A 25,676-nucleotide genomic window follows, 5' to 3' on the forward strand; every position below is an offset into this window, starting at 1 on the left:
ATGTTGCACAATCCTGACTCGCTATATTTGCCTTAACCCTGCTCCTCCCCTAGAGGTGTCATTACGACAGATTTGATCTAATAAAGAACTGGACATTTCCTGATTAATGATATTTTGTATATAAATGTACGCTGTTTTCCTGTAACATCAAAGGTTGCTGTGCCATGCCATGAAGGACCACATAGTTCGAGTCGCCAACGAGGCCGAGTTCATCCTGAACCGACAGCGAGCAGAGGATGTCCACAAACACGCAGAGTTTGAGGTATAAACTGTGCCGTCCTTTATCGCATCTGAACTTAAATGGTAAAGTTGGGCACAGAGTCAAGCTACTGACAAAATATTGCACAAAAGAGAGTACAGCCAACAGTGAATAGCAGTATTGCTGATCACCGGTTCTCCAAATTCAAATTGTACTATCTTCTGTGAAAATAGAATATACCGGTATTGTCAACTCCAAATAATAGTAATAAAAGTTATGTTAAATGATAAAGAAAATTGTCCTTCAGGTGTATATGCTCAGTAATTGTGTCCTCAGTGTCCTGAGGATTATCTCCTGACCCCTACAATTGATATAAAATAATTAAATTGCTGGTAGCAAAGGGAAATACAATTCATATTAATTTAGGATTTTCATATGATTTGCCAACCAACTCACATGACAGCCTCCTGAGTCTGTATTTAGCTGCCCACATCAAACCACTCATGTTTCATACATGAAAGGAAAAGCTAACAAGATTTAAGCAATGTTGTAATATTAATTGTCTTGCAGTAATCAGTATTTCGCTTTTATTTCCCCCTAATCTCAGTCTTTATAGAAAATGAGAGAAAGAAAAACACGGCCCTTTTCATTTTTCAGTGTAAGCTGGTCAGCAAATTAGCACGTGACGCAAATAAATGCCACAAAGATTGATAGCAAAATATAAAGACGCTGTGCTGTATTCAAATAGTTTGTTTGGTTATTGTAGAATATTAGAAGACATACAATCACACAAACCTGCACACACACACACACACACACACACACACACACACACACACCGCCTCTGTTAGCAGCGGGTACATGTGAGGAGTGATGAGTTTCTTATCTGGGAAAAGCAGCCATCCTCAAACAGCTGCTTGATACAGTTCTTGAGGATCCTTGACCTGCTAGATAAACTGGAAGAGACGGCTAGATATGCAATGTCAGTAGAAGGAGGAAGTGTACCGAGCCCCATCTGTTCTGTCTGCCAACGCCAGACAGCCTACACTTTTCATCGAAGCCTGATGTTACTTTATTACCCACTCTCCAAGATTGAAGATCCAGGACGCAGATAAGACATTTTTACAATTAAGTTGGTGTCAGGGCAAAGCGTCATACGCTTTAAAGTGATAAATAACGTTTGATATTTGTCACCGCATCACGTGGTGATGTGAGTTGACAAGCGGAGATTGAGTTATCCGCCGTATGAAGAATATGTTGAAGTATAATATCTGACAGAATTCAAATTTGAAGCAGGAAATTCAATTAACTTCCAGCTTCTGTTAGCAAATTAGATTTAGAATATTAGGAAGGGTTCCCCCAGGGTGGCATAGTGAGACAATCTTGTTTTAGCAGCAAAGATAAGGTCAGATGTGCTCCTCTAGATTACTTTTAGCCACCTGGAACACTTAGAGAGTTGCACTGACTTCTGGAAATTGATTTAAAGCCAATATCGCCGTTTTTCATATTGAGGCCAATTCATATTTAAATAGATTAATTTAACCCTGTCATGCGGACATTTGGATATCAAACATTATTTGGACTATGGTATCTTCAATATTCTTATTTTTTATGTTTGCAACTTACAGGAGGCAATGTGTCCTTATGGTACGTTTTGTTCTAGAAAATGACTGCAGGCGTTTGACACCATTCCTATACCAGAGGACAATAACCTATTCCCAGAGATATTGGCAGTGTGGATTTGTTAACCTTGACAGACTATATTCTTTGTGGATCTATTAGAGTATTTTCCTTTCTCCTCTAATAGCACCATCCACGGCTACCTAGCAGGGAGCCTCATCTGTCCGCAGTTAGGGAATGGACTGCCTTCATGTGCTCGCCATGATTTACTACACTCCTCCGAGGGAGCAGAAATATATCTCTCAGCTGTCCACTAATATCTTTATGCACTCAAGTGTGTTGAATGAAGCCATAACATTCTTCAGTGTGACAAATGCTCCATTAGAGGATATTTATTATTCTGGCTTTATTCAAGTAAAACATTCCCAAATGCTGTTAGTATAATGTCAGACATCACTTTTGGCAGTGGATACTGTACTGAAAGTCATACATATACAACAAGGTTCACACTGTTTTTCTGCTTTCCCCACCCCCTTTGTTTTAAATCTCAAATTAGTCCAACTGTGCCCAATATGCTGCTGACAGAAAAGAAGAAGAGAAGATGTGCGACCACCTGATCAGTGCCGCTAAACACAGAGACCATGTGACAGCCAACCAGCTAAAGCAGAAAATCGTCAACATCCTCACCAACAAGCACAGTGCCTGGGGGACTCTGGCCCAGAGGTAAGCCCTCACACTTGTATACAAGTTCACCTTCAGACCAACGTGGGCCCCACTAAGTCTTCAACGTGAACCATAGCTGCTCCACCTTAGGTCCAACCTAGAGGACAGAAGTTACCTCTTCACAAAACTCTGCAGTGATGGGATTGGACCACCAGTTAATGTCATTTTCCCAGGATCCGATAGGGTCAGCGATCGGGTCAGCAAACGCAATTACAGTGTGGAGTGGCTTAATCCCCTGGGGACAGCTGATTGGCCAGTCTTCCGACAGACCGGGATAGCAGAGGGGGGAAGAAGGGGGTTGGGGTGTTTCTGCAGTGTTGTCCAGGCATTCATTGACCCTCCTGGTAACACAGCCCAGCACCTGGTGGTAGTTGCAGACTTCCCCATGGGCCCTGTTAAAATAACCGCGGGCTCTCCTGCTCTGCCTCCCACTTCTCACCTGCATCCACATGGTCCCACAGATACAGAGTGGAGTGGCAGGATCAAGACCTGGTTATAATGGGCAAACAGACGTGTTGCAACATACTGTTTTGTACTGAGCTAAGAGCTGAGGATTTTAACATTTATCTGTTGTTAGAGATGTAACGGCATGTCATCAATTGGCATAAAGTCTATATGGGGGAGCTTCAGTTGCTGCTTGCAGACTTGTCTGTTGACAGTCTAAATCACAGGATTCAGATGCAGAAATCTGCAGTCAGACAGCAACATGTTCACCCAAACAATAATTAGAATACCTAATTATGCTGTGAGCTGCATTCTGCACGACGAGGCCCTTGAAAGGCCCACACCACCACTGCTCATTTGCCAAAACAAATGTAGCCGCTTCGCTGAAACGGTAGCTTTGGTTTTATTATTCCACTTTGAAAATACGATGCAGATGTTCAACCATGGTTGCTGAAATTGGGTTTATTTCACACTGTATCTTATGCCATATAATATTCTAGTTGGCGTAATTATTTTTTACAGCTATAGTTTGTTTTTGACTTGCAGTGAAGTTCAAAGACTTCCTGTCATAAGCAGTTACATTCGGTTTTCTTATTTTTATAGATTCATTAGATTATGCATTGTGGCACACCATGTTTGTATTTTGGCATTGTTCACTCTGTTTTTACGTTTCTATGCTATTAATGTGTTGTGATAAATTTCTTAGAATTATCTCACAATTGTGTTTCGTTTTTATAGACATTGTCAAATGAAAAAAAAGAAAAATATATATTTATATATGTTGGCCGTGACTTAGAAGGCTACAGTATAACACTGGCTGCACCCTAGCAGTAGTACCAGTGACAACATCTATTGCATTGAATTCTGGGCTCATGTTCAAATATTTATGGAGCCCCTCAGAGGCAAAGCATTTGCATTGAAACAAAAGGTTATTGAGCGTGGGTGCATTGTAAATGATACCGCAAAACGTCCAACAAATTCAAATTTAATGGTAACCTGCTGGTGAAGAAAAATGATGCAATATGCTCACAAGCTCAAGGCAGTGTTGCAGTTCAGCAGCTTAGTCTTATTCAATGCTACATTAACTTTCCCATTTATGCTGCTCTTGTAAGATATAAAGCCCTCAAGCATTCTGAGGTGGCTGTCTGTGTATGTGTGTGTGTGTGTGTGTTTGTGAGAGAGAGAGAGAGAGAGAGAGAGAGACAGACTTATCAATGTTTGTTTTCGCCATCATGCACAGAAATTGCTTTGCCTTTTACTCCTAAGCTCTGCCTGGAGACATGCCAAAAGATATTTCTTTTTTTGTCTGGAATGTATTATAAACACAATTATTCTCAGGCATGCAGGGGACAGAAACTAGTATAACGTACATGTTCATAGTTTACCAGTCTGTGTTTTGAGCGGTGCTCATTAGAATATGATTTAACCATCTGACTTAACGTAAGATCAATCTGCTTTTGTCTGAATTACGGACATCTGCACATTATCTGTATCTCTGAAGGCAGCTCAATTTTTGAGCCGTTCTTTGTGGCAAACGGCGTAAGAAACTGCGGCGCAGCACCGACGACAACAGCTGACGAAAAGGGAAATATTCTGTGCAGGGCTTGAAAACAGCTGCTCTGCAGTCATGCGATCTGAGTGAAGAATAAGCAGATCAGACCCTGTGGTGTCCTGTTAGATCATACTATATGCTTGCTTGATGATGAATGTCCTGCTGTATAGAGTCAGCATGGGAAAATCAATACTCCTCAAATTGAAACAGTATAGGGTTGTATTGATCCGCTGCGCTAAATCAAAATGAGGAGGCTTTGATACATCTCTCCAAGACAGCTCCCTGCCCAGTAATGACACACTATCAATTTTAGCTTTACACTGATAAATCAAGTTGAAAATTGGATGTCAGAGTTTTTTCCAGGGAGAGAGTGATTTTTCATGCCCTCTGGTCCCCTCTGCTGTTGACCTCTGAACCCTGCCAGTGGATTATAAAGTTCAGGCTCGTCTAAAGTGAAAGTAGATGTCAAGGCGAGGTTGATGAATTCATTGAAGAATAGCGTCCACCATTTTTGCGACGTAGGACTGCCTCGCTGTGATGATACTATAAAGTCGCTCTCATTCTGCAGGTCTCTCACACTGCTGAAGAGTAAATCAAGAAGCAACTGTTCAATGTTTCACACACGTCAAAACTATGTAACTCATTCAACGATTTAAATAGACTTTTAGATTATACAGGTGTATGTGCCAAGTACATTTGTTTTGCATCCTTTTAATGTTGCATCACAAATGTTTTTAAATGTATTCTTCATCGATGTTTGCACCATTTGCCTTATGTGCAGGTGATGCGGCCTTACACAGATATCCAGGCACACCTACGTACTAGTGAAACTTAAACTGCAATAGTCTTCCTTTTGTCATTGTCTACCATTCATTCTCCAGCACTCCTCGGTTACTAATTGCTTCGACACGACCACCTTAACAGAAATGTAAAAGGGGCTGATGGAGACAAACCTCCCTTTGTTCCCAATGCGGGCGTCCGTGTTCACATCAGCAGCATCGGTGACAGGTGACGGAGGAGCCTCCGCTGGCCCCCACAGCAGACCTTAACCTTACCTGACTAGTCTATTGATTGTCAACATTTCTTCTGTATCATTACTTTTTTGTAGCAGAGGAGAGAAAGGAAAATGCCGGCATATATTGATCTGTGGCAAGGCAGTGAAACGGCCGTTTCCCTTGACTAACAGTGAGTTTCATCTCTCTCACTTGATGAATGGTAACAATCTGCCTGTGGATAATAACTTTGTGATGGAATGAACCTTTTTACTCATGATGCGCACAGAGTATTTGGTCTCGCCTGAAAGGGTTATCAATTCTAATAGAAGTCCTCTAGCACAGGAGGGGGGCACCTTTATAGCCTCAGAGGGTTTGAGGTCTGATGGCCCCTCTGGGGTCGAAAAGACAGGCCAAGGTCTCTGGTTGGTCCTGATAATAAAAAAACAAAAATGATTCTGATAATAAAATCTATATAATCCAAAAGGATTATTCCTTTTGACATCCAGAGTAGCAAAATATGTATATTCTTCTTTGCTTTCTTAAATATATAGATTCTTGTCATCAATTAATAATAATAGTAAGAATATAGTAGAATTAGGTGATCCTAGAAGCCAAGTGCCCATGTTTTGCTGTGATTGCATGCAGACTTTAGAGGTTTCTATTATGCCCACTCCCCCAAAGCTATTTTTGATCTTACCCAGTCCTCTACGTAGCATCTTTCATTTTTGAGTCAATAAAACGACGCCCCTTTTATAACAGCTTGCGAGTGCTAATGTTTTCATTCTTCATTTAATTAGATCTTACTTATCACATGATGCTCCTTTGTTCTTGCAAGCTGATATTCTCTCTGCTTGCATTTGTTCTTGACCTACAGCAGGCTCTAGTCCCGTGGGGTACTCTTAACCTTGCACACTGTGCTAATTATCTCTGGAAAGAGGCCCACTCACACAATCATCAATTTCACCGGGTGTTGAAATTGAACTGGGCATCGTCTTGACTGTGCCCCATTTCCGATGAAAGATGGGGATCCACAAAGCTGGCGATCCATGGGAGTTCACCAACAGTACAGTAGGGCTCCTCATCCTTCGTCTGATCGCGTACGTCTGTCTTCATTACACCAGATGACCTGGAGTTAATCTCGTTGCTGCTGTGTTGTTTCCCTTTCGTCTTTGTCCAATACCCATTCCTCCCTGTGTCTGTGCTCTTATCTCTCAATCTACAGAAGAAAAGTCCTATCCAATAACGAGAAGCATTTGAATCTTAGCTTGGTATCCACACGTCTGCAACAGCGTTGAGCGTAGTGATGATAGGAAATGCCGAAATGTAAGAGATGAAAGTCTTCTTACCCTCTGCGGTAATCTGATCATGATGCTGGCCATATAGTCCCTTCACGCTTGGCATTCGACAGAGGCATGATCAAACTTGATGTGTTTTTATAGAAGAAATCACTGTATTTTTGTCTTAGTTTTAAGGTTACTTTGAAAGCAGTGGGCTGAGAAATGCACATCACCATATGGTTTCCAGTCGCATGGTTTTTTATGCACAGTGCCTTTTTTATTTATTTTTTATCCAGCAGCAGTATGTTGAGGAATGGGCTGTAAAAAGGCTTACCAGAAAGAATGCAATTGTTGACAGACAATGTTTTTAGAATTTCCTCGCTTTGGTTTGAGTGTCTGCTGGCTGCCTGATGGTTTTCTGTATCATCACAGACCCGCATATCTGGTTGTCATTTTGATGGCATCAAAGGACCGGCCCCATTAAGTAATGTGATTTAGTCAAATGAGAGTTGGTTTCTTACATGTTTGTACTCAATACGGTGCCAGAATTACCTCAATAATTCTCTGTTTGGGCAGGTAAATGTTAAGTAGGTAGCAATGAACTATGTCTTTTGTTTATTTCATAGTCAAGTTTTATTCACATTTTTTTGTCTTGTTCCATTTTTCGGTGCAACTTTTACACCCTTACATCTCAAACTAATTCCTCATGTACTTTGTAACTCATAGTCGGAGCCGGTTGGGACAACTGGAAATGAAAGAAAAGACCACTTGTCCTCAGAGTTGCACTATAAACTGACGTGTGTTCAGTGTGTGTCTGATAGAAACCAGTCACTGCGCCTTTGAATAGAATTGTCACTGATTACGGGTATTTATTATAATTACCCCCTATTCATGTCACCAATGGCAGCTTTTAAAAGGAATATAATGGTGTTTTATTGAATCAGCATGTCCCTGTCCTTCCTCTTGACCGCCTCACACAAATCTCCTCTGAGGATAAATAGAATAAAAAATGAGATATTTAACCATGAGATCCTCATCTGTCTGCAATCCCACCCTGTACATGTTGCATTGAGCCATTCTGGTTTAAGTGACTTGAAAAAGATGAAGGTAGTTATTGCTTTTGACAACAGATCTGTGTAATTGCTTTCATTTCAATGATTTAACTGTAATCGAATGTGATTTTGTTTTACAATGCAATTGCATGAATCTTAGTGAGCACTGGCCTGAGCCTTTGGTGATTTGACACACAAGTTAGGCCTAAAACAGGAACATTTAACCTCTTAACAGCACTGTTTTCTCCTTGCACTGGCTTACCTTTTTACTCAAACACCAATACTATTGTTCGAAAACAAAAGGGTCTCTGCTGCCCTGTTGTACCAGCAGCACAAAGCATATATCACCCTCTAATCTAATATGAGCTCTTGTCAGCTGTCAAAAGTATCTCTCTCTTCTAGAATGATGTCATAGTTTCCTATAAAACTGTTATCAATCCTTTTATTTTCCTCCCCATCTTATTTTGAAATATGCCTGTCAGCTTTCCCTTTCCTCTTACAAACAAAACACATTCCCTGTAGACTGGGGTGTTAGATCTGGCAACTCAAAAATCTCAACACTGGCTCCTTGAGGAGAGGTGTGCTTTAAATACCGATTTGAAAGCAAAGAGAATAGACGATAGTCCTCATACACATTTATCCTACTGCACTTAGCAAGTCTGAAAGCATCCATAAATAATGGTGCTCCTGTTTCCTGTACGTTATCAGTGCTGGAAAATTAGCTTTTAAAATGCGGTTTGAAATCCATTTGGGTGATTGATGGGTGACGGGACTAATACATTTTGGCAGTTTCTAGGAGGCCAGTTCACAGCCATTCTTTATGGTTGTCATGAAGCAAGACAAATTTCATGAGGAAAATAAGGAGGTCCCGAGCCGACCTCGCTTAATAAAGAATGCTATTGTATGAACAATTTGTTGTTGTTTCACAGACAATAGACGACTAGCTTTCTATTAATGATTCCGAAATGACCGTTGTGCAGTTGTGGGAATGTGTGCCATTTTATTATATGGTTGAGTCTAGTGGTGCAACGGTTCATACAAGTCATGGATCACAGATCAGCACAAAAGAAAATCCCTGATCATGTTTTTCTTTTGCCACTGATACTAATTGCCGATCATTGATGACCCATATTGTTTCATTGTTGTTGTTGTTATTGTTATTATTATTATTATTATTATTATTATTATAGCAGCTGGTCTACAAGGCTCTAGACTGTTTTCTTTTGCCACCTTCCCAAAAATAATTCCAACCGCTCTGAAGTCTGAAGTGTAAACCAACAAAAACTCTGAATATTTAGTTTTTACTTTGTTACAGTCATTTATAATGGGTTTTTTCCATCAAAACACACAATTCAAATGATTAGGAAATAAAATATTGTGTTTTTATAGATTAAAATAAATCTTGTCATCAGTAGTTTTAATGATGTATTATAAGCTTCTTAGAGCTAGTGTCAACACAATTCATCTCTAATATCTATGTTTCATTTTTTTACATTTCCTTCAAACAACTGTTTATTCAAATGAATTACCAAAACTACATTTTACGAGATTACACGTGAACACATGATAATGTAATAATTTACCTTCGCCAAATACTCATTTTCACTGAACAAAGCCTGAACGCGTCATAATGTAACTTGTGTCCTTAAACACAGATTAGTTGTTTACCATGTAACATTATCAGAGATTGGTGACTAGAAAAGCATAAATGAGGTCGTGATCGCATATTTTACTGATTTCACACTGATAGTTAACGTTGAACTGTGTGATTAATCCGCAGTTCACGTGCGTGCCAATCCCTGCGGGGATCACGGATCAACCAAGGTCCGTTACACCACTAGTTGAATCCCATATGAGTGAGGATGACACTGGTTTTGACAAAAAAGTTGAACTTATTCCTTATTTCCCATCATGCTTTTAAGACAGTGTGCTGTTTGGTGGCTCGGTGCCACCTCAGAAATCCCTTGTGTGACAGCTCAGTAGCTCCCAGCTATAGATCTCCATCAGGGGTGCAATCCTCCTGAGCACTTTTTGGACCACCCTCAGAGAGGAGGTTCCTTCAGCACAGCACTTTGGCACAGTCCAAATCCGGTCAAGCACTTACCACATAGTCTAGAACATCACAGGTCCTATTTAAATAGCAGAATACCACATTCAAACTGAAACCATCTGCACAGGACAGATCAAGGGGAAGACTCATCAAAAATGTTGGCATCCAACTCATGAATCAGTCATTGTAACTAAAGGGTTTGTTATGTTGTGCATTTGATTGCTGTTAAAGACAAATGGATGGCTTAGACCAAAGTTGAACTCAAATGAGCGTCCTTCAGCAGACCAAATAAAATGCATCAAATGCAGTTAATACTGTTAGAAGGAAATCTTCAAAGTGGTGGATGTATCCCCCACTGGCATCTGCTGTCTATTTGCAAGAATTAGGGGACATAATCTTCAAGAGTAATCGCCCAGTTGCCTGGAGTGGATTTACATTTCTCACACTGTGTAATCTCGCATTTACAATATCATTTACGTGGGTTTCTCCTTTCAACCCACTGACATCTCTCTTTTACTCAGTTAAGCTTTGAGGGAGATTGACAGGGGACAAGCTCAAGGCGTTGAGTCTCGCTTTGCATACGGCGACTCATGATACTTTGTGCATACAAAGTGCGCACATGGACTCAATTGTGATTGATATTTAACTGAGACTGAGCTCTTGTTGCTGTCAGAGCCCAGCTAAGTCTCCTGACATTTTGATTTCTGACATTTTGTAGATATTACATTCATGGAGCAAGGAGGCAGTATTTTGTGATGTGATCCCCTGTAACACTTTAATCTGTGTAGACTGCTTCAATGCTGTGGCAGGGAAGGATGTGGAAACCATACAATGCAATAGACGGCTGTCCTGCACGCACTGAAAAATATCTTCTTAACGTACCAGATCCAAGGTTCTATATGGAGCTTTGGGTGGCTGCTTTTAGCATTCTACTTTTTATAATACAGAGACAAACGCAGCATTTTAGATGACAGATAAAATACTTTTGTTCTACTATAACATGTACTTTGTGTACTGTGTGGGTATTGGAATGTGCTGTCATATCCTCACATACCGTGGCTGTTGAAGTGCAGCAAAATGAAATTGAATGATGTCATATTCCTTCAAATTTGGCTGAAAATTACATGAAAATGAACCTCAAGCCAGGCTGATTGTAATCACATTTTACCGTATTGTCAACTGCACAGCAATTATTCGAATCATCACTATTGTTCACGTATTACGCCTCACTGTCGAGGGGAAATTAAAGCAAGACTTTTTATTTTGCTGCATTTCCCTTGAAAGGAAACATAGAGGCTTTCAAATAATTCCTGCTAGTGCACAGTTGGAACAAGCAGCACTTAGTAACCTAATGCTAGGCCACGTGCTTAATGGTTTGCATTAGCTGCAAGCAATAAAATTATCCCAGGTCCTCGCTAATGTTGGAATAATCATTTACAAAGATGGTTACCACATGCTGGAACTGTTTTCTTCTTTTTCTCTCTTTTTTTTACGACCCTAATTCGCTGTTATTAATAATGAATAAAAATGCAATTTTCAGTCGGGTTGCTCCAGGGCTCTGGGAATCATTTCAATGAATATTTCAGCACATTATTTTAATCATGGCTCCACATATGCAGGGAGGGGGCTTGTTTTATAGGCTCATGCCTCAACCGCCCCAAGACCCCGATCATTAAACCCCACGCTGTCTGCGTAGAGGTTCCTACCTTTGATTTACAAGACTTGTTAAAAAACATTGTAAAAAAGGAGGCAAGCTGTGCCATTTATACTTGTAATTTGATGCTGTATTTGTTAATGGAAGTGCCTGTGATTTATGTGTGCTGCGGCTGCTGCTGCTCCCTGCTGTTCTAATGCTATAGACTTTCGCAGCGGTTACATTACTGGACCTCTGCAGAGCATGCCACTAGTCCTAATAAACCTGCTGTCTGTGGCCTTATTTTCCTCCTCAAGATGTGTTCCCCCTGATAAGGAAGTGGCTGCTGTAATCAGACCATCAGTGAGGCGTGTGTGCTCCATCTAACCTGCCTGTCTTCTTGTCTCTCTCATAGCCAGCTGCACGACTTCTGGCGACTCGACTACTGGGAAGATGACCTGCGGCGGAGGCGGAGATTTGTCAGAAACCCATTTGGATCCACCCACTTAGATGTCACATGCAAGTCACTGCTGGAGTATGGTGAGTTTGTTTTTTTGATTAGAATTAGCATTGATTGAGTATTTATTTTAAAGCCATCAGAATTCGGGAGCTTTTAACCTTCAAGAATATCATCGCCCCATATTAAATGTAAAATATCAACATTGCCTGAAAGCATAACAGACAAATCATTAAAGTTAGCCCAAGCTTGTCCATATAGTTTAGCATGTTGTTTAGTGGAAGTTAGGAGTTATTTTTATAGGTGACATATTTATGAGTCCTGTGAATTGAACATGACACGTACATTTTATTGCACTTTTTTTATTTCCACCACAACACATACTCAAGAACAAATGAGATCTCTCCCTTTTATTGTTTCTTCTCTTTGCCCGAAACTGTTTTTGTATTGACACAAACATTTTTTTCAGTTTTGCCCCACCATCTAAGTGTTGCCTTATGTCATGCAACACTGACCTTTTTAGAGGAAAGCAGCTTCGTACTATGAAAGAACCGTCTCTCCCATCTGTAATTATATAGCAGAGCAAATGTATTAACGGCACATGGGCGAATGTATTGATTCCGAAATGAATGGAGTAAGCATCTCGTTTACTTTATAGAAAATAGAAAACGTGCAATGCATTATGGTCAGGGTAACCTTAGAAAATGACTGTAGACTTACAGCAACACATGCACAATGATCACAAGGTTAACACTGACCGCTGGATGTTTCAGTGTTTAGCTGCTGAAGCTGACCATTGGTTGGGTTCAGGATGTCATCTTGCTGCTTTGCTCGCTCTGCTATGACTGCTGTATGAAGCTTGTGGCAGCACTGTGGATAAACACATGCCAGCTGCTGCTTCAGCTGCAGGTGGTCCATATAGAGACAGGCATGCAAATAATTGCACCGTCTGCTTTAGATTTTGTGCTGGTTCCATTATTTTTAGCCATGAACTAATTCATTGGCTTTTGGTGACATGTTGATACTGCTGAGGGACTCGAGGTAACAAATGTTACAACTTAAGCACTTTTAACTCACTTAGAAATATTACAGGTTATTAAGACGGTGTTGTTTGCAAAGAAATTGCTTTGCATCAACATTGCCCACCTGTAAAAAGCAGCACAGCTGTAAAAACGTATCAAAACATCAATAGAAAACTCTCCTATTCACCTCTTTCTGCAGCATGATCCACCCTAGCTTTTGGTCCATATGTTCAGTATGCTGCACCTCACCTCGCTAATAACTAAGGGTTAAGTAAATACGGCGATGCATAATATACTCTGGCTTCAGCTTATACCTTTCAGCCATTTCTGTAATCGGTTGTGGATATCTACTGTTTTTGTAGCTGCTTATTTATTTATTCTTGTTGTATTTTATGTTATTAGTCTTTTGTAACTTTGAGGCAGAATGAGTCGGATTTGTCGATTGCGATTGAATACAACATAAAAAGTTGGCTCCTCCTCCCTGGCTCAATGCCACCAGAATGGTGCTCTGCAGCAGGCGACAGCCCCAAAAAAAATCGCAATATGGAGAAATGAAATATCACAATATTTTTCACCAAATACCTCAACATCGATATTGCAACAATAATGCAGGGTCGACCATTGGCCACAATATTTACACAATGAGATTGTTAAACAGCTCGAACAGTCTGGTAAGTAAAATGACGTCACTATACTGTAATGCATCCTTTAAAACTAGAAAAAGACTTTATGCAGAAATCCGTTTTCCAAACGATATCTAGTCTCAAATTAAGATATTGACATAACATCAAAGTATTACCCAGCCCTAATGCAAACACACTATTCCTGGTGGAGCTTCTGAGGTATGAGGATGTGATGCTACCCTCCTTTTGACCTACACTGTGCTCAGATTAGTATACATGTGTTTTATTTCTGTCACCTATGTGACAGATGTCCTCAAGACAATGCTACAAATGCATATCATATTAGTCCATCAGATCACTAGACTCTGCTTTTGAGCTGTCAGTTTTGTCTCTGTTGTTTGACATCAATCCCTCCGTGTAGTTGACTGAAGACTTGTTGAAGTCCTGCCGACATGCAGTAGTTTTAATGAGCAGAATAATGTATGAACTTGTCAAGTGAAAGGGACGGCCCTCTTGCTCTCGTTGAGAGGTGAGCTGCAGTTTCAGGCTTTTTCCAGCAGGCTTTGATGTGGTTGCACAGCGGAGGTTTTGTTATGAGTTTAAGTGAGAAGGATCTTTTGTTCTTTTTTAGAGCTTCAGTAGATGCCGTTGGCAGGTTTTATTTTAAATGTACTATGACAGTTTGTTTTTTTAATGAATATTAATTTTTAATTAGCATGACATTCAAGATAGGACCCTGGTGCAGAATGTCAGAGGTTGGATATCCATTAGTCATAACATCCCGACTTTGTCTCCTGGATTTGACAGGGATTCTATTGAACTTTTTAGTGGGTTGCCGGCTGCATTCACCAGAGTAGAAAAACAAAGAGGTTGTTTGAGTTGGCCCCTGAGAGTCATTATTAAAGCTTTAAAACCTGGGACTATTGGAGAACCAGTAGGTTGTCCAAATTAAATACACAGTTTCTGGTTTGACAGCAGGATATGGCAATATACGCTCAGCCACCATCTTGAGTTTGAAGAGGGCAGACTTAAACTGTTGTGTTCACGGTAAGCGTCAGTCTTACAAGCTCGCTTGAGGGAAATGAAAGTCAGCAGGAAAGTTTTCTTTTTTTTCACAAAGAACATTTCAGTGAGTGAGTGGCCTGTGTCATTTTTGGCAGCAGTGTATTGCAAGAGTCTCACAATCTTTTGTGTTTTTTACAGAATAACGTTACAAAATAAAAGATTCTTTGCCACTGTAGAAACTGGCTTCATGTATTCATTGTGTGGATTTCCAAGAGAGATTATTTGACCAATTATATTGACCACTTGCCAATTAAAACTTTTTGAATCCCACATTTTGAAACCTTTTTTGTAAAAGTTCACTGCGTTCATTGAATTTGTTTATGCCAATAAAAAAAAAGTTCTTCGTAAAAATGATTTGAGAGGTCAAATGTTAAAGTGAAACGTTTTTTTTAAATCAATTTGATATATTGGCAAAACCAGTGTATTTAAAAAAAAAAAACTTTTGTGCAATTTGCGTGTCCTTGTGCGTGAGAGCGTGTGATGGGAGGTTAAACTCTGCCTTAAACTCTGCCTCGTTGTCTATTAGCAGCATTGACAGCTTAGCCAGCACATTCTGTCTCTGCCCTTGTGCCTGTAATAACCTGCCCTGTTAACAGCCAGCCTCGGCCCAGTATCAGAGTATATTGTTAGGTGATTGGAATTGGGCAAGCATGAAATGGAAGTCACGTTAATATTGATCCAAATGTTTAACGGGGTGTTTTACCTCCCGGTGTCCTTGCTGTCTCATTTCAGGTGAGCGGCCTCTCTCAGAGCGGATTGCCCTGGGCAGAGATCTTTACAGCTCTTTAGAGGCACCAGTCCCCTGATGTGATATTAACCTTCTCCTACTTTATTATCAAATATATTCATCTGTGACAAATGACACCCAGACATTTACAAACGTGCAAATACGGACATTTGAATGCAGCCTTTCGGTACAGTCTGTATGAACCTAACGCTCCGGTCCAGATGTGGGGATTACTGGACACTGCTGTTAATGTTTTGATGGGGAGAAGATGAGGTTGTTTGTAAACTCTGGCAGCACACGCACTGCACATCCCAGGATATTCAATAAAGATCAGCTCCAAGAGGAAGTGTATGCACTGTATAAACTCACTCTACATCAAAGTTATAATGTTTACTTTTACAGTCTCAAAACACATTCTCCGCAACAACGGGTGGCTTGCATCACAGGAAGTATGAAGGTGTCACCCCCAACCCCCCCCCCCCCCCCCCCCCCCATTTCATCTTTCAGTGCAGAGTAAATAAAAGTGAAGAGACAGAGGGCGGAATTGCATCACCCTACCAGCAATCCCATGGACTGGACTTTTTCCTCTCCATGTGGAATGTGGAGCCCGTGGAGAGGGTGCGTAGGAGGGCAGGATCTAAAACAGATAGTCTGAGAAACAGAGGAGATATGCTTAAAACATTCTATAGAGCTCATGTTATGATGCGGGAATGATAACACAAAACACCGATGTTCATTATAAGGTCGTATGATAAATCAGCTATGGAGCCGGGGATTGTGCTAATGCATGTTATCTACAGAGATCTGACAGAATGAGACGGAACACAGAATAGTTCCTGCAGAAGTCCAGAGTTTAAGCTCTTTTTCCAAGTCTTTGTTTAGAAAGAGGTCGAGATAGCTGGGTGTCTTCAGCTGTGTCCAAAATGTTGCTTGTCATATCATTCGACAAACATTCAGTGATTTGCTCGCTTCCTTTTCCAGCATCATTCAGATCATAGCGCTTTAAGAAAACCTTTCGGTGTTTTATTTATGGTCGTGGAACTCTGCTTTTTCGTCTACCTGTACGCGTTTGTTGAATCTTAAGTGAAACATTCTGTTGCAGATTTCTTTTTTTAAGGACTGCCAATGAAGTGGTTGAGGCTGGGTGTATAATACATATGAGACTTACAGCAGAAAAACTCATGCTCGCCGGCTCTACTGAGGCTATGAAAATGAAAGGCCGGTGCCAGTGCTGCAGTACGTGACACATGGACACTTGGCAACAGCATTGTGGTTGATTCAACAGTCTTTTAAAGGCCTTTCAACTCTTATCTGTTCCATACTCAATAGTAAAACTACTGAACACTGACATATTTCCAAAGTGAGAGACTGTATCTGAGATTATAAAGTTTAATGAAATATATTTTTTAAATACAATAATTTTAATTGTAAATCTATGAAGGAGGTTACTTACAGTAACAGAAACACTAATAAGCACCAATAAGTTCTCTGTGACTCCGTGATGAAACTCAAAATCTGAAAAAATATATTTGTTGCTTGTAAAAGACCATCAGGTCATTTTTTTGTGATTTGTCATGAAGATTACATTCTAAAAGAAGTCAAAAATGTCACCCAACAGCATTTTTTAGGTGTTTTTGACGTCAATGTCTTGGACGTGTGTGAAAAATTGTGCCACAACAAACAAGCGGTAGACACCCTGGAGCGAACTGAGGACCATGGATCCTTGTTGAACTCCAGTGACGAGTGCTCAGGGGCGTCCTCCATTGGTCACAGCTGGCAGGTCTTCATCAGCCTCCAATGGGGTCATGAAAGCTCTGAAATGCACTTTACTGAGTGTAATTAGTGCACTCTGAGGCAGTTTTAACTCAGTGATTGAACAAGAGGCCCCGTGAGACTGGTGATCGGTGGCTCCTCCTGGCACTGTTCCTGAAGGGCTAGACATGAAATTAAACTTCTGTGATTCTTTTTTTTTTCAATGTAGAAGAATTTCAACTTCTCACATCATAAAATCAACTGAAAAGAGAATGTGTAAATCGGTCAGTATTTGATGATGATATGTATATATATACTGAATATCTACCCCAGCCTGCACTTGTCCCTTGTTCTTTTTCACTTTAGACAATTCATACGAGTTATATCAGACACTCAAAGGGCCGTTCTCTTTGTTATGCCATTTAGTGGTCAACGGTAGACACGGGAAAATGTTTGCAATCCCGCTGCACAACAAGTCCTTTAATAGTGATAAATGGCGACCCTTCTCAAAGGCACACTTTTAATACAAGCGTGTCTCCGAGTCAACGGGCTATCAGTCATGAGAAAATCTCTTTTCATGTCAGCACATTTTCTCCTTCATGTCATAGCTCTTCATTTCTTGTTATTTACAACCATATTACTTTGTCTGTGAGAACAAAATTGCATTGTGGGTAAAGATGGTCCCCTCCCCCACAACGGTTGACATTGGTCATTTGCGTGTAGAAATCAGCAGAGTTTATTTGGTCAAGTCAACCCCGCAAAGATTTGCCAATCAGAACATCAGCCTGTCTGCTGAACTTTCCTCATTTACTCGCAGCGTGATGATGGTTTACAGAATTACAGTTTTAAGTTTCAGTCTTTCTGCTTTGATCTCTGACCGCTGGCTGGCTTTTTGCCTTTAACATTACACAGAATTTGTTTTACGAAACGCACAGACTTCTTCCCTCCGTCTGATGAAAGCGCTCCAGATATGAGACAGAGCAGGAAGCAGACTTTTTTTCTCAGTAGCAGTGTTGACAACAGTCAAATGTGACCTCTTCAAGACAAGGTACATGTTCCTCAGGGGAGGGAGAGGCGAATTAAGAACTGTGCTGAAATGAAACATGTCAGACTGGTGTCAGCCACCTCCCATTTGTTCCTTTCCTGCACGCAAGTTTTTCCTCCGGTTATTTCCTGCATTGGACTTCAGAAAGACAAATTCACATAAACGTTGTGAGCAGCCGTGTGGCAGGCACATGTTTGAGATGGGCAGATTTAAGCTGATGAATGTATTGCGAGACCTCTTTGTTTTGCAGGATGTATGAACACATCTTTTTCAATGAGCTTGCTCCACTCTAGCCATATATGATGAAGTCCTGGTGTAAGCAGCCTCCTAATTGTGCTGTCTGTTCAGTCTCACTCTTGTCAAGTCTCCAAAAGCGGCAAATGATATCTCTAATCGACTACGAGCTTGAGATGTATCCCCCGACTGAGCTGTTGGTCTTTCAAGATACAGATAGTGTTTCATTGTTGACCTTGTCTAAAAATAAAAGCTGAAACACCTCTGATGTTCAACCACGCAAAATGTATTCAGCGAACGAACGTGTACCCTGACATTCCTTCATATGCTATGGCAAGTACATTAGTGAGCATGTCATCTCAGCTTCATCCTGCACATATGCATTTCATACAGAGGTTCTCCATGGTTTATATCTTTTTATATATTTGACCATATGTTGTGTATTTTAATAACCCATAAAAGAAGACTCTCGTGTTTGAACTTGTGGATAATCAAAAACTTCATTAGAATAAACCTGTTAAGCTCATACTGTGGTTATTTTTTCCTATTTCTTCAAATGTAGTCTGAAAACACTTATGTGTGTGTGTGTGTGTGTGTGTGTGTGTGTGTGTGTGTGTGTGTGTGTGTGTGTGTGTGTGTGTGTGTGTGTGTGTGTGTGTGTGTGTGTGTGTGTGTGTGTGTGTGTGTGTGTGTGTGTGTGTGTGTGTGTGTGTGTGTGTTGGATGAATGCTGTTGCTTATTTATTTTTCTAATGCTGTTGCATTTTCTCTTACGAAATATGTTAGACTGAAATGTACTGTATATTGTAAATTGTATTGCTTGCCTTACATTGGAAGCAGGCTATTGCTCAGTCAATGAGTACAACAGTTGAAGCATTTCATACTTACATGATAGTACAGTAATGCCGGACAGAAATGCATCCAATGAAACTGCAATAATAAGTTGCAGAATAGGAAATAGGTGATGGGACTTTGCCAACGAACAGACCATAGCCAGGTATTTGTTTCCATTTAAGCGTATACCGATCTGAGCTCGAAAGGTCAGAGTGCAATATTTAGCGCTTTCTCTTCCCCGCAATTCTTTTGACACAGGCACAGAGGACGCGAGGTCGTCAAATCCAAGAAAATCTTCCGCAGCCAAACTGTGACGAGCCAGAACCCCGAGATAGAGCTGATGCTGGAGGGAGACGAAGATGTTGTCAGCCTGCTGCAGGAGAAGGAGATGGACAACCTGGGTGGTAAGTCAGCACACCAGCACCTCCATTAACCCCAAGACTACATCACCTCAGCTGTAGCATCGGGGCTTTCTTCTATCTGTCGTCTTCCTAATTGCTGGCGTAGTTAAAGTGTACATCATTAATATCAGTGAATCAACTTAAGGGTTTGGATCAGTGTGGCTTTTAACCATTATAGTGTACAGTACAACTGAAAGGGGGACACTTTGAGATATTTGGCTACTATTTAGTATTCAGAATCTATTTATCGAATGTATTTGAGGTTTGAGTTCACAGGTTGCTTCCTGCAGTTCACTAGTTCACTATCAATGTAGTTCTAGAGTCAAAGACTTTGTCTCTGTGTTCTAATCTGGACAGCGTTGCTTTGCTTTGACAGCGACATAATGTCCTTCTCTGTTTTGTTTTGGATCTTGTCAGCACGGTTCCTTCCTCGAGTGTTTAACTCCAGAGGCAAGTGTTCTAAAGTTAAACTAACACCGGAAAGATGATCAATCCAGATGTGTCACATTTAGGAGTCATATTTATAGGATTCCTCGAGCAATCAGTAATTAAAGTTGATGTGAACCACTGCTTGCTAATGCTTAACTTTACAGTGGCCTTATTTAACCCGTCATCTGACCGTATCTGTATCTTCAGAGGTTGGGTGACACCGTTCAAAATCTATTCATATAAATTGAGTAATTGTGTTAAGTTTATTATACTTAATTAAATACAAAGAGCATTGTTAACCAATGGAAATTCTGCTGCCCTGAGGCTTCTGTGTATATCGATCACTACACTTTAATAAGGCCATAGTGAAGTGTCACTTATTGTAATCAGTCATCCGCTGATTAAACATTATTAATTATTAATAGCTGCTGAGAGAAAATCTCATACAATCAGATGCTGTATTTCATTACTGTGATTCAAAACCCTGTGTATTAATATTACTCACACAATCAAACAGGTATTGCAACATAACCAATCAACACATTCTTCAAATACATACATTTTGCAGTAAATACAATCCCATTCCATTCACAATCTGAAAATAAAGCAATACTCTTTTCTCATTGAAATGAATAAAATGTTTTATATTTTAACTGAACCAAGGAACTCCTAGAAGGAGTTAGCCAAGAAAACTACTTTGTGTATTTTCCATGTTGATGTGAGATGTTAAGGGAGAGCAGACAACAACTCAAGTATCCTGCAGTCAAACAAACCCTCATACAGTTCACAATCATTAAGGGAATCATTTGCCGTTAACAGTTGAGGAAAGATAAATAGAAGATTACATTTTTGATTTATTTTAACCCAGCTCTAATAATTAGTCTGACACAATTCACTCCATTTGTGCAGCTTCCTGCCAAGGCCAGGGTTGCACAAAGTTCCTGTAATTTTCTGGCATCACACTATCAAGCCAACCGTCATGCTTTTCAAGTAACTGCCATTACTTTTTATAAGCTATCCAGATTTCACTTGAGCACTGAGTGTAGATCAGGAGTACTGCCCCCCCACTCCTCAATGAAGCCCAATCTTCCCTGAACATCTCATGCTAATAATTGGTGTTTTAACATGCCTAATGATGCAGACCTTTTGTTGAATATAAAGTAATATTCATCCCTGGCAGCCATTGCCAATTCCAATAATAACTTTCCAGTGACTGATAATGAGCAGTAAAGAAGTCAAGGTTTCTCCTCATGGTGAGAAGTCTGGGACATTGTTGTTGACAGCTGTTGTCACTGATGTGGTTTTATTTTGGATTATTGGCTACTTCACACAATGTAAATGGACATTCACTGCTCCAAGACTGTATAGTACATGTTTAGCTCTAAGGCTGATGCGTTGTATATTAAAACAAATGTTTTTGCAATGAAGTGTAATGTTGAGATTTTACTCGCTAGATTGTGAAGAAACAAAAATGGCCGTTGAAATTGAAATGAGGTTCTTGTTCTGGTAATGGAATTGCAATAAGAATTTAATGTTATGGATTTTGTGACGAGGTTCTGCAAGTTAAATTATTCAGTCTACAGAGCAGCTTGATGCGGTCAACTGTGTTTTAACTGAAGTGTCACAGGTTTGTTTGCACAACATTTTTTACTGTTACCAAAATGTCTCTCCTAATCCAGGAGGATCCGGGCTGCAGCTGAAACATGTTAACGGTAACAGATATAAATGCATGTATGTAATTCATTCATTCCAGGTACAACTTGTGATGGAAAGACTCAGACACGTAGCCCTGTATACATTACCTACCGGTAGTTATCATGGCTGAGTAAATGAGGCTCAGGCTGAACCAGGGCACTGCTGAGCGGTGAAATCCCCTAAGATCTGACAGATGAATCTCAGAGGGGGAGGCTAACCCCTCCTCTTTGTCCCATGCAGGGCCAGCAGGCAGCCTAACACTCCATGCCCAATTGAAAGAGGAAGGCAAGGGCTAAAATCCAAGCAGAATGTATCATCCCCAAGAACCATGTGACCTCGTACTAAACAGAAATGCTGTGACGGAATATTTGTGATACATTTGTGATGTGTGAGCTTGTTTCAAATTGTGAACCAAATCTTACAGATGGACATTGACTGTAAGTGCTTGGATTTTAGAAGATATATATATATATATATATATATATATATATATATATATATATATATATATATATATATATATATATATATATATATATATATATATATATATATATATATATATAATGTTAAATCGAAGTTGAGCTCATGTTTTTACCAATAGGGGAGCTCCCTCACACTGTAAGATTTGGGTTGTGTCTATAGCAGGATGCACTGTCTGTGTTTGGCGTGTATCTAATCTCAGGCATGAACAGCCTTAATGAGAGATCTGGGACTAGATCCTTGTCAACAACAGGGCTCCTCCTGCCAGCCTTTGGGTCAGTGCCTGCTGCTGCTGCTGCCAAAGGGGCGGTGCCTGCACTCAACGGCCCAGACCGTTGTGGTTACTGAACCTATGATTAGTTTTGCTCCCCCATAGACATTGGAAATGCTGTCAGTGTTTGTGCTTGCATTAAATTAGCCGTTCTCTGTGCACATATACTGTCTCCAAAATGAGGTAACATAGAATCTGAAGATGAGCATGTGTGAGGACAGCAGAGGGGAGACTGAGCCTCACGAGGCGTTTCTCATGTCAAGCAAGTCTGTAGATGTGACTGTGCTGCTAGCATAACCATGTTAGTATAGCCCAAACTGTGGTTTAGCAGCCACAACCATTTTGTTCTGCCTTAATTTAGCCTTCCTGTATCCATTTTAGTCACCAATCACAATACTGATCCCTTGAGTGGTGACATGTTTATAAAAGGCCAAAAACCCAACCCAACATTTCTGAATGTGTAATCTCAGGAAAAGAAGTGCGAGCAAGACGGGTGTTAATTTGCTTTTGCCGCATGTTTCTTGTTTTGTTTCTTGTTTTGTTTTTTATTCAAAGATCTACATGTTCTTTCTGAATACAAACGGAACAGTGACATCTACAATTTTACAATTTTGTAAAATTTTATAACTTTTTATAAATATTACATTTTTTATTCTATGTATGTATGTATTTTTAATTGTGCTGCAGCCTTATTAAATAGTCTGTAGAGCTGATTTTCTCAAGCTTTTACGTGTAAATGTTGAAAGACAAATGCTTGGTTTGAAAACGGGGGGAAAAGAGACCATCGCTTCAATGACTCAAATGAACAACAAGGCACTGTGCCTCAGATACTCAGCATAATGGCTGCAGCTGTGTGTGTGTGTGTGTGTGTGTGTGTGTGTGTGTGTGTGTGTGTGTGTGTGTGTGTGTGTGTGTGTGTGTGTGTGTGTGTGTGTGTGTGTGTGTGTGTGTGTGTGTGTGTGTGTGTGTGCTATACAGTAAGTCCATGCACGTGTTTGAAAGTGAATGATGGTGCTCAGGTGTGCAAGTAACCCACTTCCACTTGTATTTCTTTCATAATGTAAAATATGAAAGCGCTCCTTCTCAAACACTGCAGTCCAGCGGATGATATTATACCCATCTTTTCAGCATTTCTTCCAAACTCCCACCACACCTTACTTCATTAAATTGGTTTGTCATTTGATGAATATTTGCATTTCCATTAAAAGGAAGACCCAACAGCGGAGTATTCCGAGCTTCAGTCTATTTACACACCACTCATCCTAACTTGCCCTTAATTTCATTATTCTCGTGTAAACATTTTAATGCCATATAGCCTAATTATGGAAAGATCCCTGAGGGATTACTGCCTAATCCTCTTCCTCCCCATGAGCAATGGATGCTGTGGCTTAATGCTTCAGGCTGGTGTCGTTCTCTCTTTGTAGCCCTTTAGGGCCGCAATACAATACATCAGCCCTAGAAGTGTTATTTTTAGTAAGAGGTGAATGGGTTTGTAATGGACTTGAGTGACGATAAAGACAATCTCCTCATTTGGCAGAAATATTCTAATGTTAGTTTTACTTTTGAATGGCTTGCAATTGAATATTTTAAACGTATTTACTGTTTTTCTTCTTTTGTAAATAGCCTACTACACTAAACATTACTTCAAATGCAGTAAAAAAAAAGAAGAAGAAAGTAATGCAAGTATTTACTCTTCGCATGAAGCGTGTAAGCAACGTGTAGCGCCTGTGCCGATAGCATCAGCAGATAGGATCACCGTTAATGGACCCGAGCAACGCTGAGAAAAAATCCAGAGAGCGCGGTTTGACTGCGCAGCCTGCAAGAGCGATGGAGGGGCGCTCTGGGAGTTGAGACCGAAATCCACTTGTATTCCTGTAACACTATCTGCTATAATTGGCTGAGGAACGCAGATTAAGATTGATGAGACATTAAAGTGGCTCTTTGGAGTTTAAGGGATCGATAAATATCCTGATTTCGAGAGCTTTCGTTTGAGAGTAGACAAATCACTGTAACGGTGCTCCACAGCGACACTGATCTGAGAACATGGAGGATGAGGCAGAGAGAGAGAGGAGGGGGGGGGGCTGAAATAAAGACGTGATCACTATCAGCTGGCGGGGTCATACCCACCGTACAATTCTGGAAAAGTATTTTGACTTGATTGTTTTCATGTCTTAATATGTATGTGCATTGTTAAACGGTTAAACAGCAGCTTTTTTCAGAATCCCTTTCTAAGCTGCTCCTTTTAAAGCAGCCCTGAATGTCAGTGACGTAAATTTATATTTCAGAACTGCACTGCAAATGCGTTATGGTGATGTTACCATGCAAGGAGAACAAGGAATGTTTGTTTTTTTTACTTAAGGAAAACATTTTTTTTTTCTTTATCGGTGGTTGTTTGCGTTTGATCCGATCCTGTCATAAAGCCCTTAACTGTTATGAGTGCATCACTTGTTTACTAACAGGTAGGTAGGCCTACTGTGTAGATCAAAGGCCTGTCACTGTTATGCACATTATAACAAAAAGGTGTTCAAACGCCTTTGTTTTGCTGCGCGATTAATAACACAAACTACTAAAATTAAGACCTTCACAGAGCTGTTATGATGAATTATATTTCAATAAACTACATGAATACATTTTGTAATTCCCTAATGTTTACAAGCGCGGTTTGTATCGGTAGTTAGACGCAAACAGGCCGCTGGTATGATGGTATCGCATTGATCAGCAGGATTAACCTCAGCCTCGCTTAATTCAACACAATAATATTTTTTTATTCTGTGCATGCTACTGATTCATTATGTGGCTGCCCCCTCTACACTCTGCAGGCCCAGTGGTCCTGAGCAGCCCGGCCCAGCTTGTTGCCCCCGTCCTGGTGGCCCGGGGGACTCTGTCCATCACCACCACTGAAATCTACTTCGAGGTGGACGAGGATGACCCTGCCTTCAAAAGGGTCGACTCAAAGGTAAGTAAGCTGTAAGCAAGTGTGCAGCCCAAGTTTAAAGCGGGCAGTTTGGCTTCCGACATGTTTCACTGCGGTTGTTGTTTGTTCTTTTCACTGTAACTGCCCGAAATGTACTAAATATTTATTATATTTTAAATT

General features: G+C 40.4%; 1 protein-coding gene across 1 annotated transcript in view; it reads left to right on the top strand.

Moving 5' to 3' along the window:
* LOC306780247 (neurobeachin-like) overlaps positions 1 to 25,676 on the top strand; it is a gene marked incomplete at its 5' end in the record, with an annotated part of 185,287 nt that overhangs the window by 103,087 nt on the left and 56,524 nt on the right. The window contains 6 exon segments of the mRNA XM_079272545.1: positions 154 to 262; positions 2,376 to 2,542; positions 11,961 to 12,085; positions 19,562 to 19,570; positions 19,573 to 19,707; positions 25,402 to 25,538. Of these exon segments, the coding sequence (XP_079128671.1) occupies positions 154 to 262; positions 2,376 to 2,542; positions 11,961 to 12,085; positions 19,562 to 19,570; positions 19,573 to 19,707; positions 25,402 to 25,538 (682 nt within the window).

This window comes from Melanostigma gelatinosum (assembly GCF_949748355.1).
Source record: "Melanostigma gelatinosum genome assembly, chromosome: 7".
Lineage (NCBI taxonomy): Eukaryota > Metazoa > Chordata > Actinopteri > Perciformes > Zoarcidae > Melanostigma > Melanostigma gelatinosum.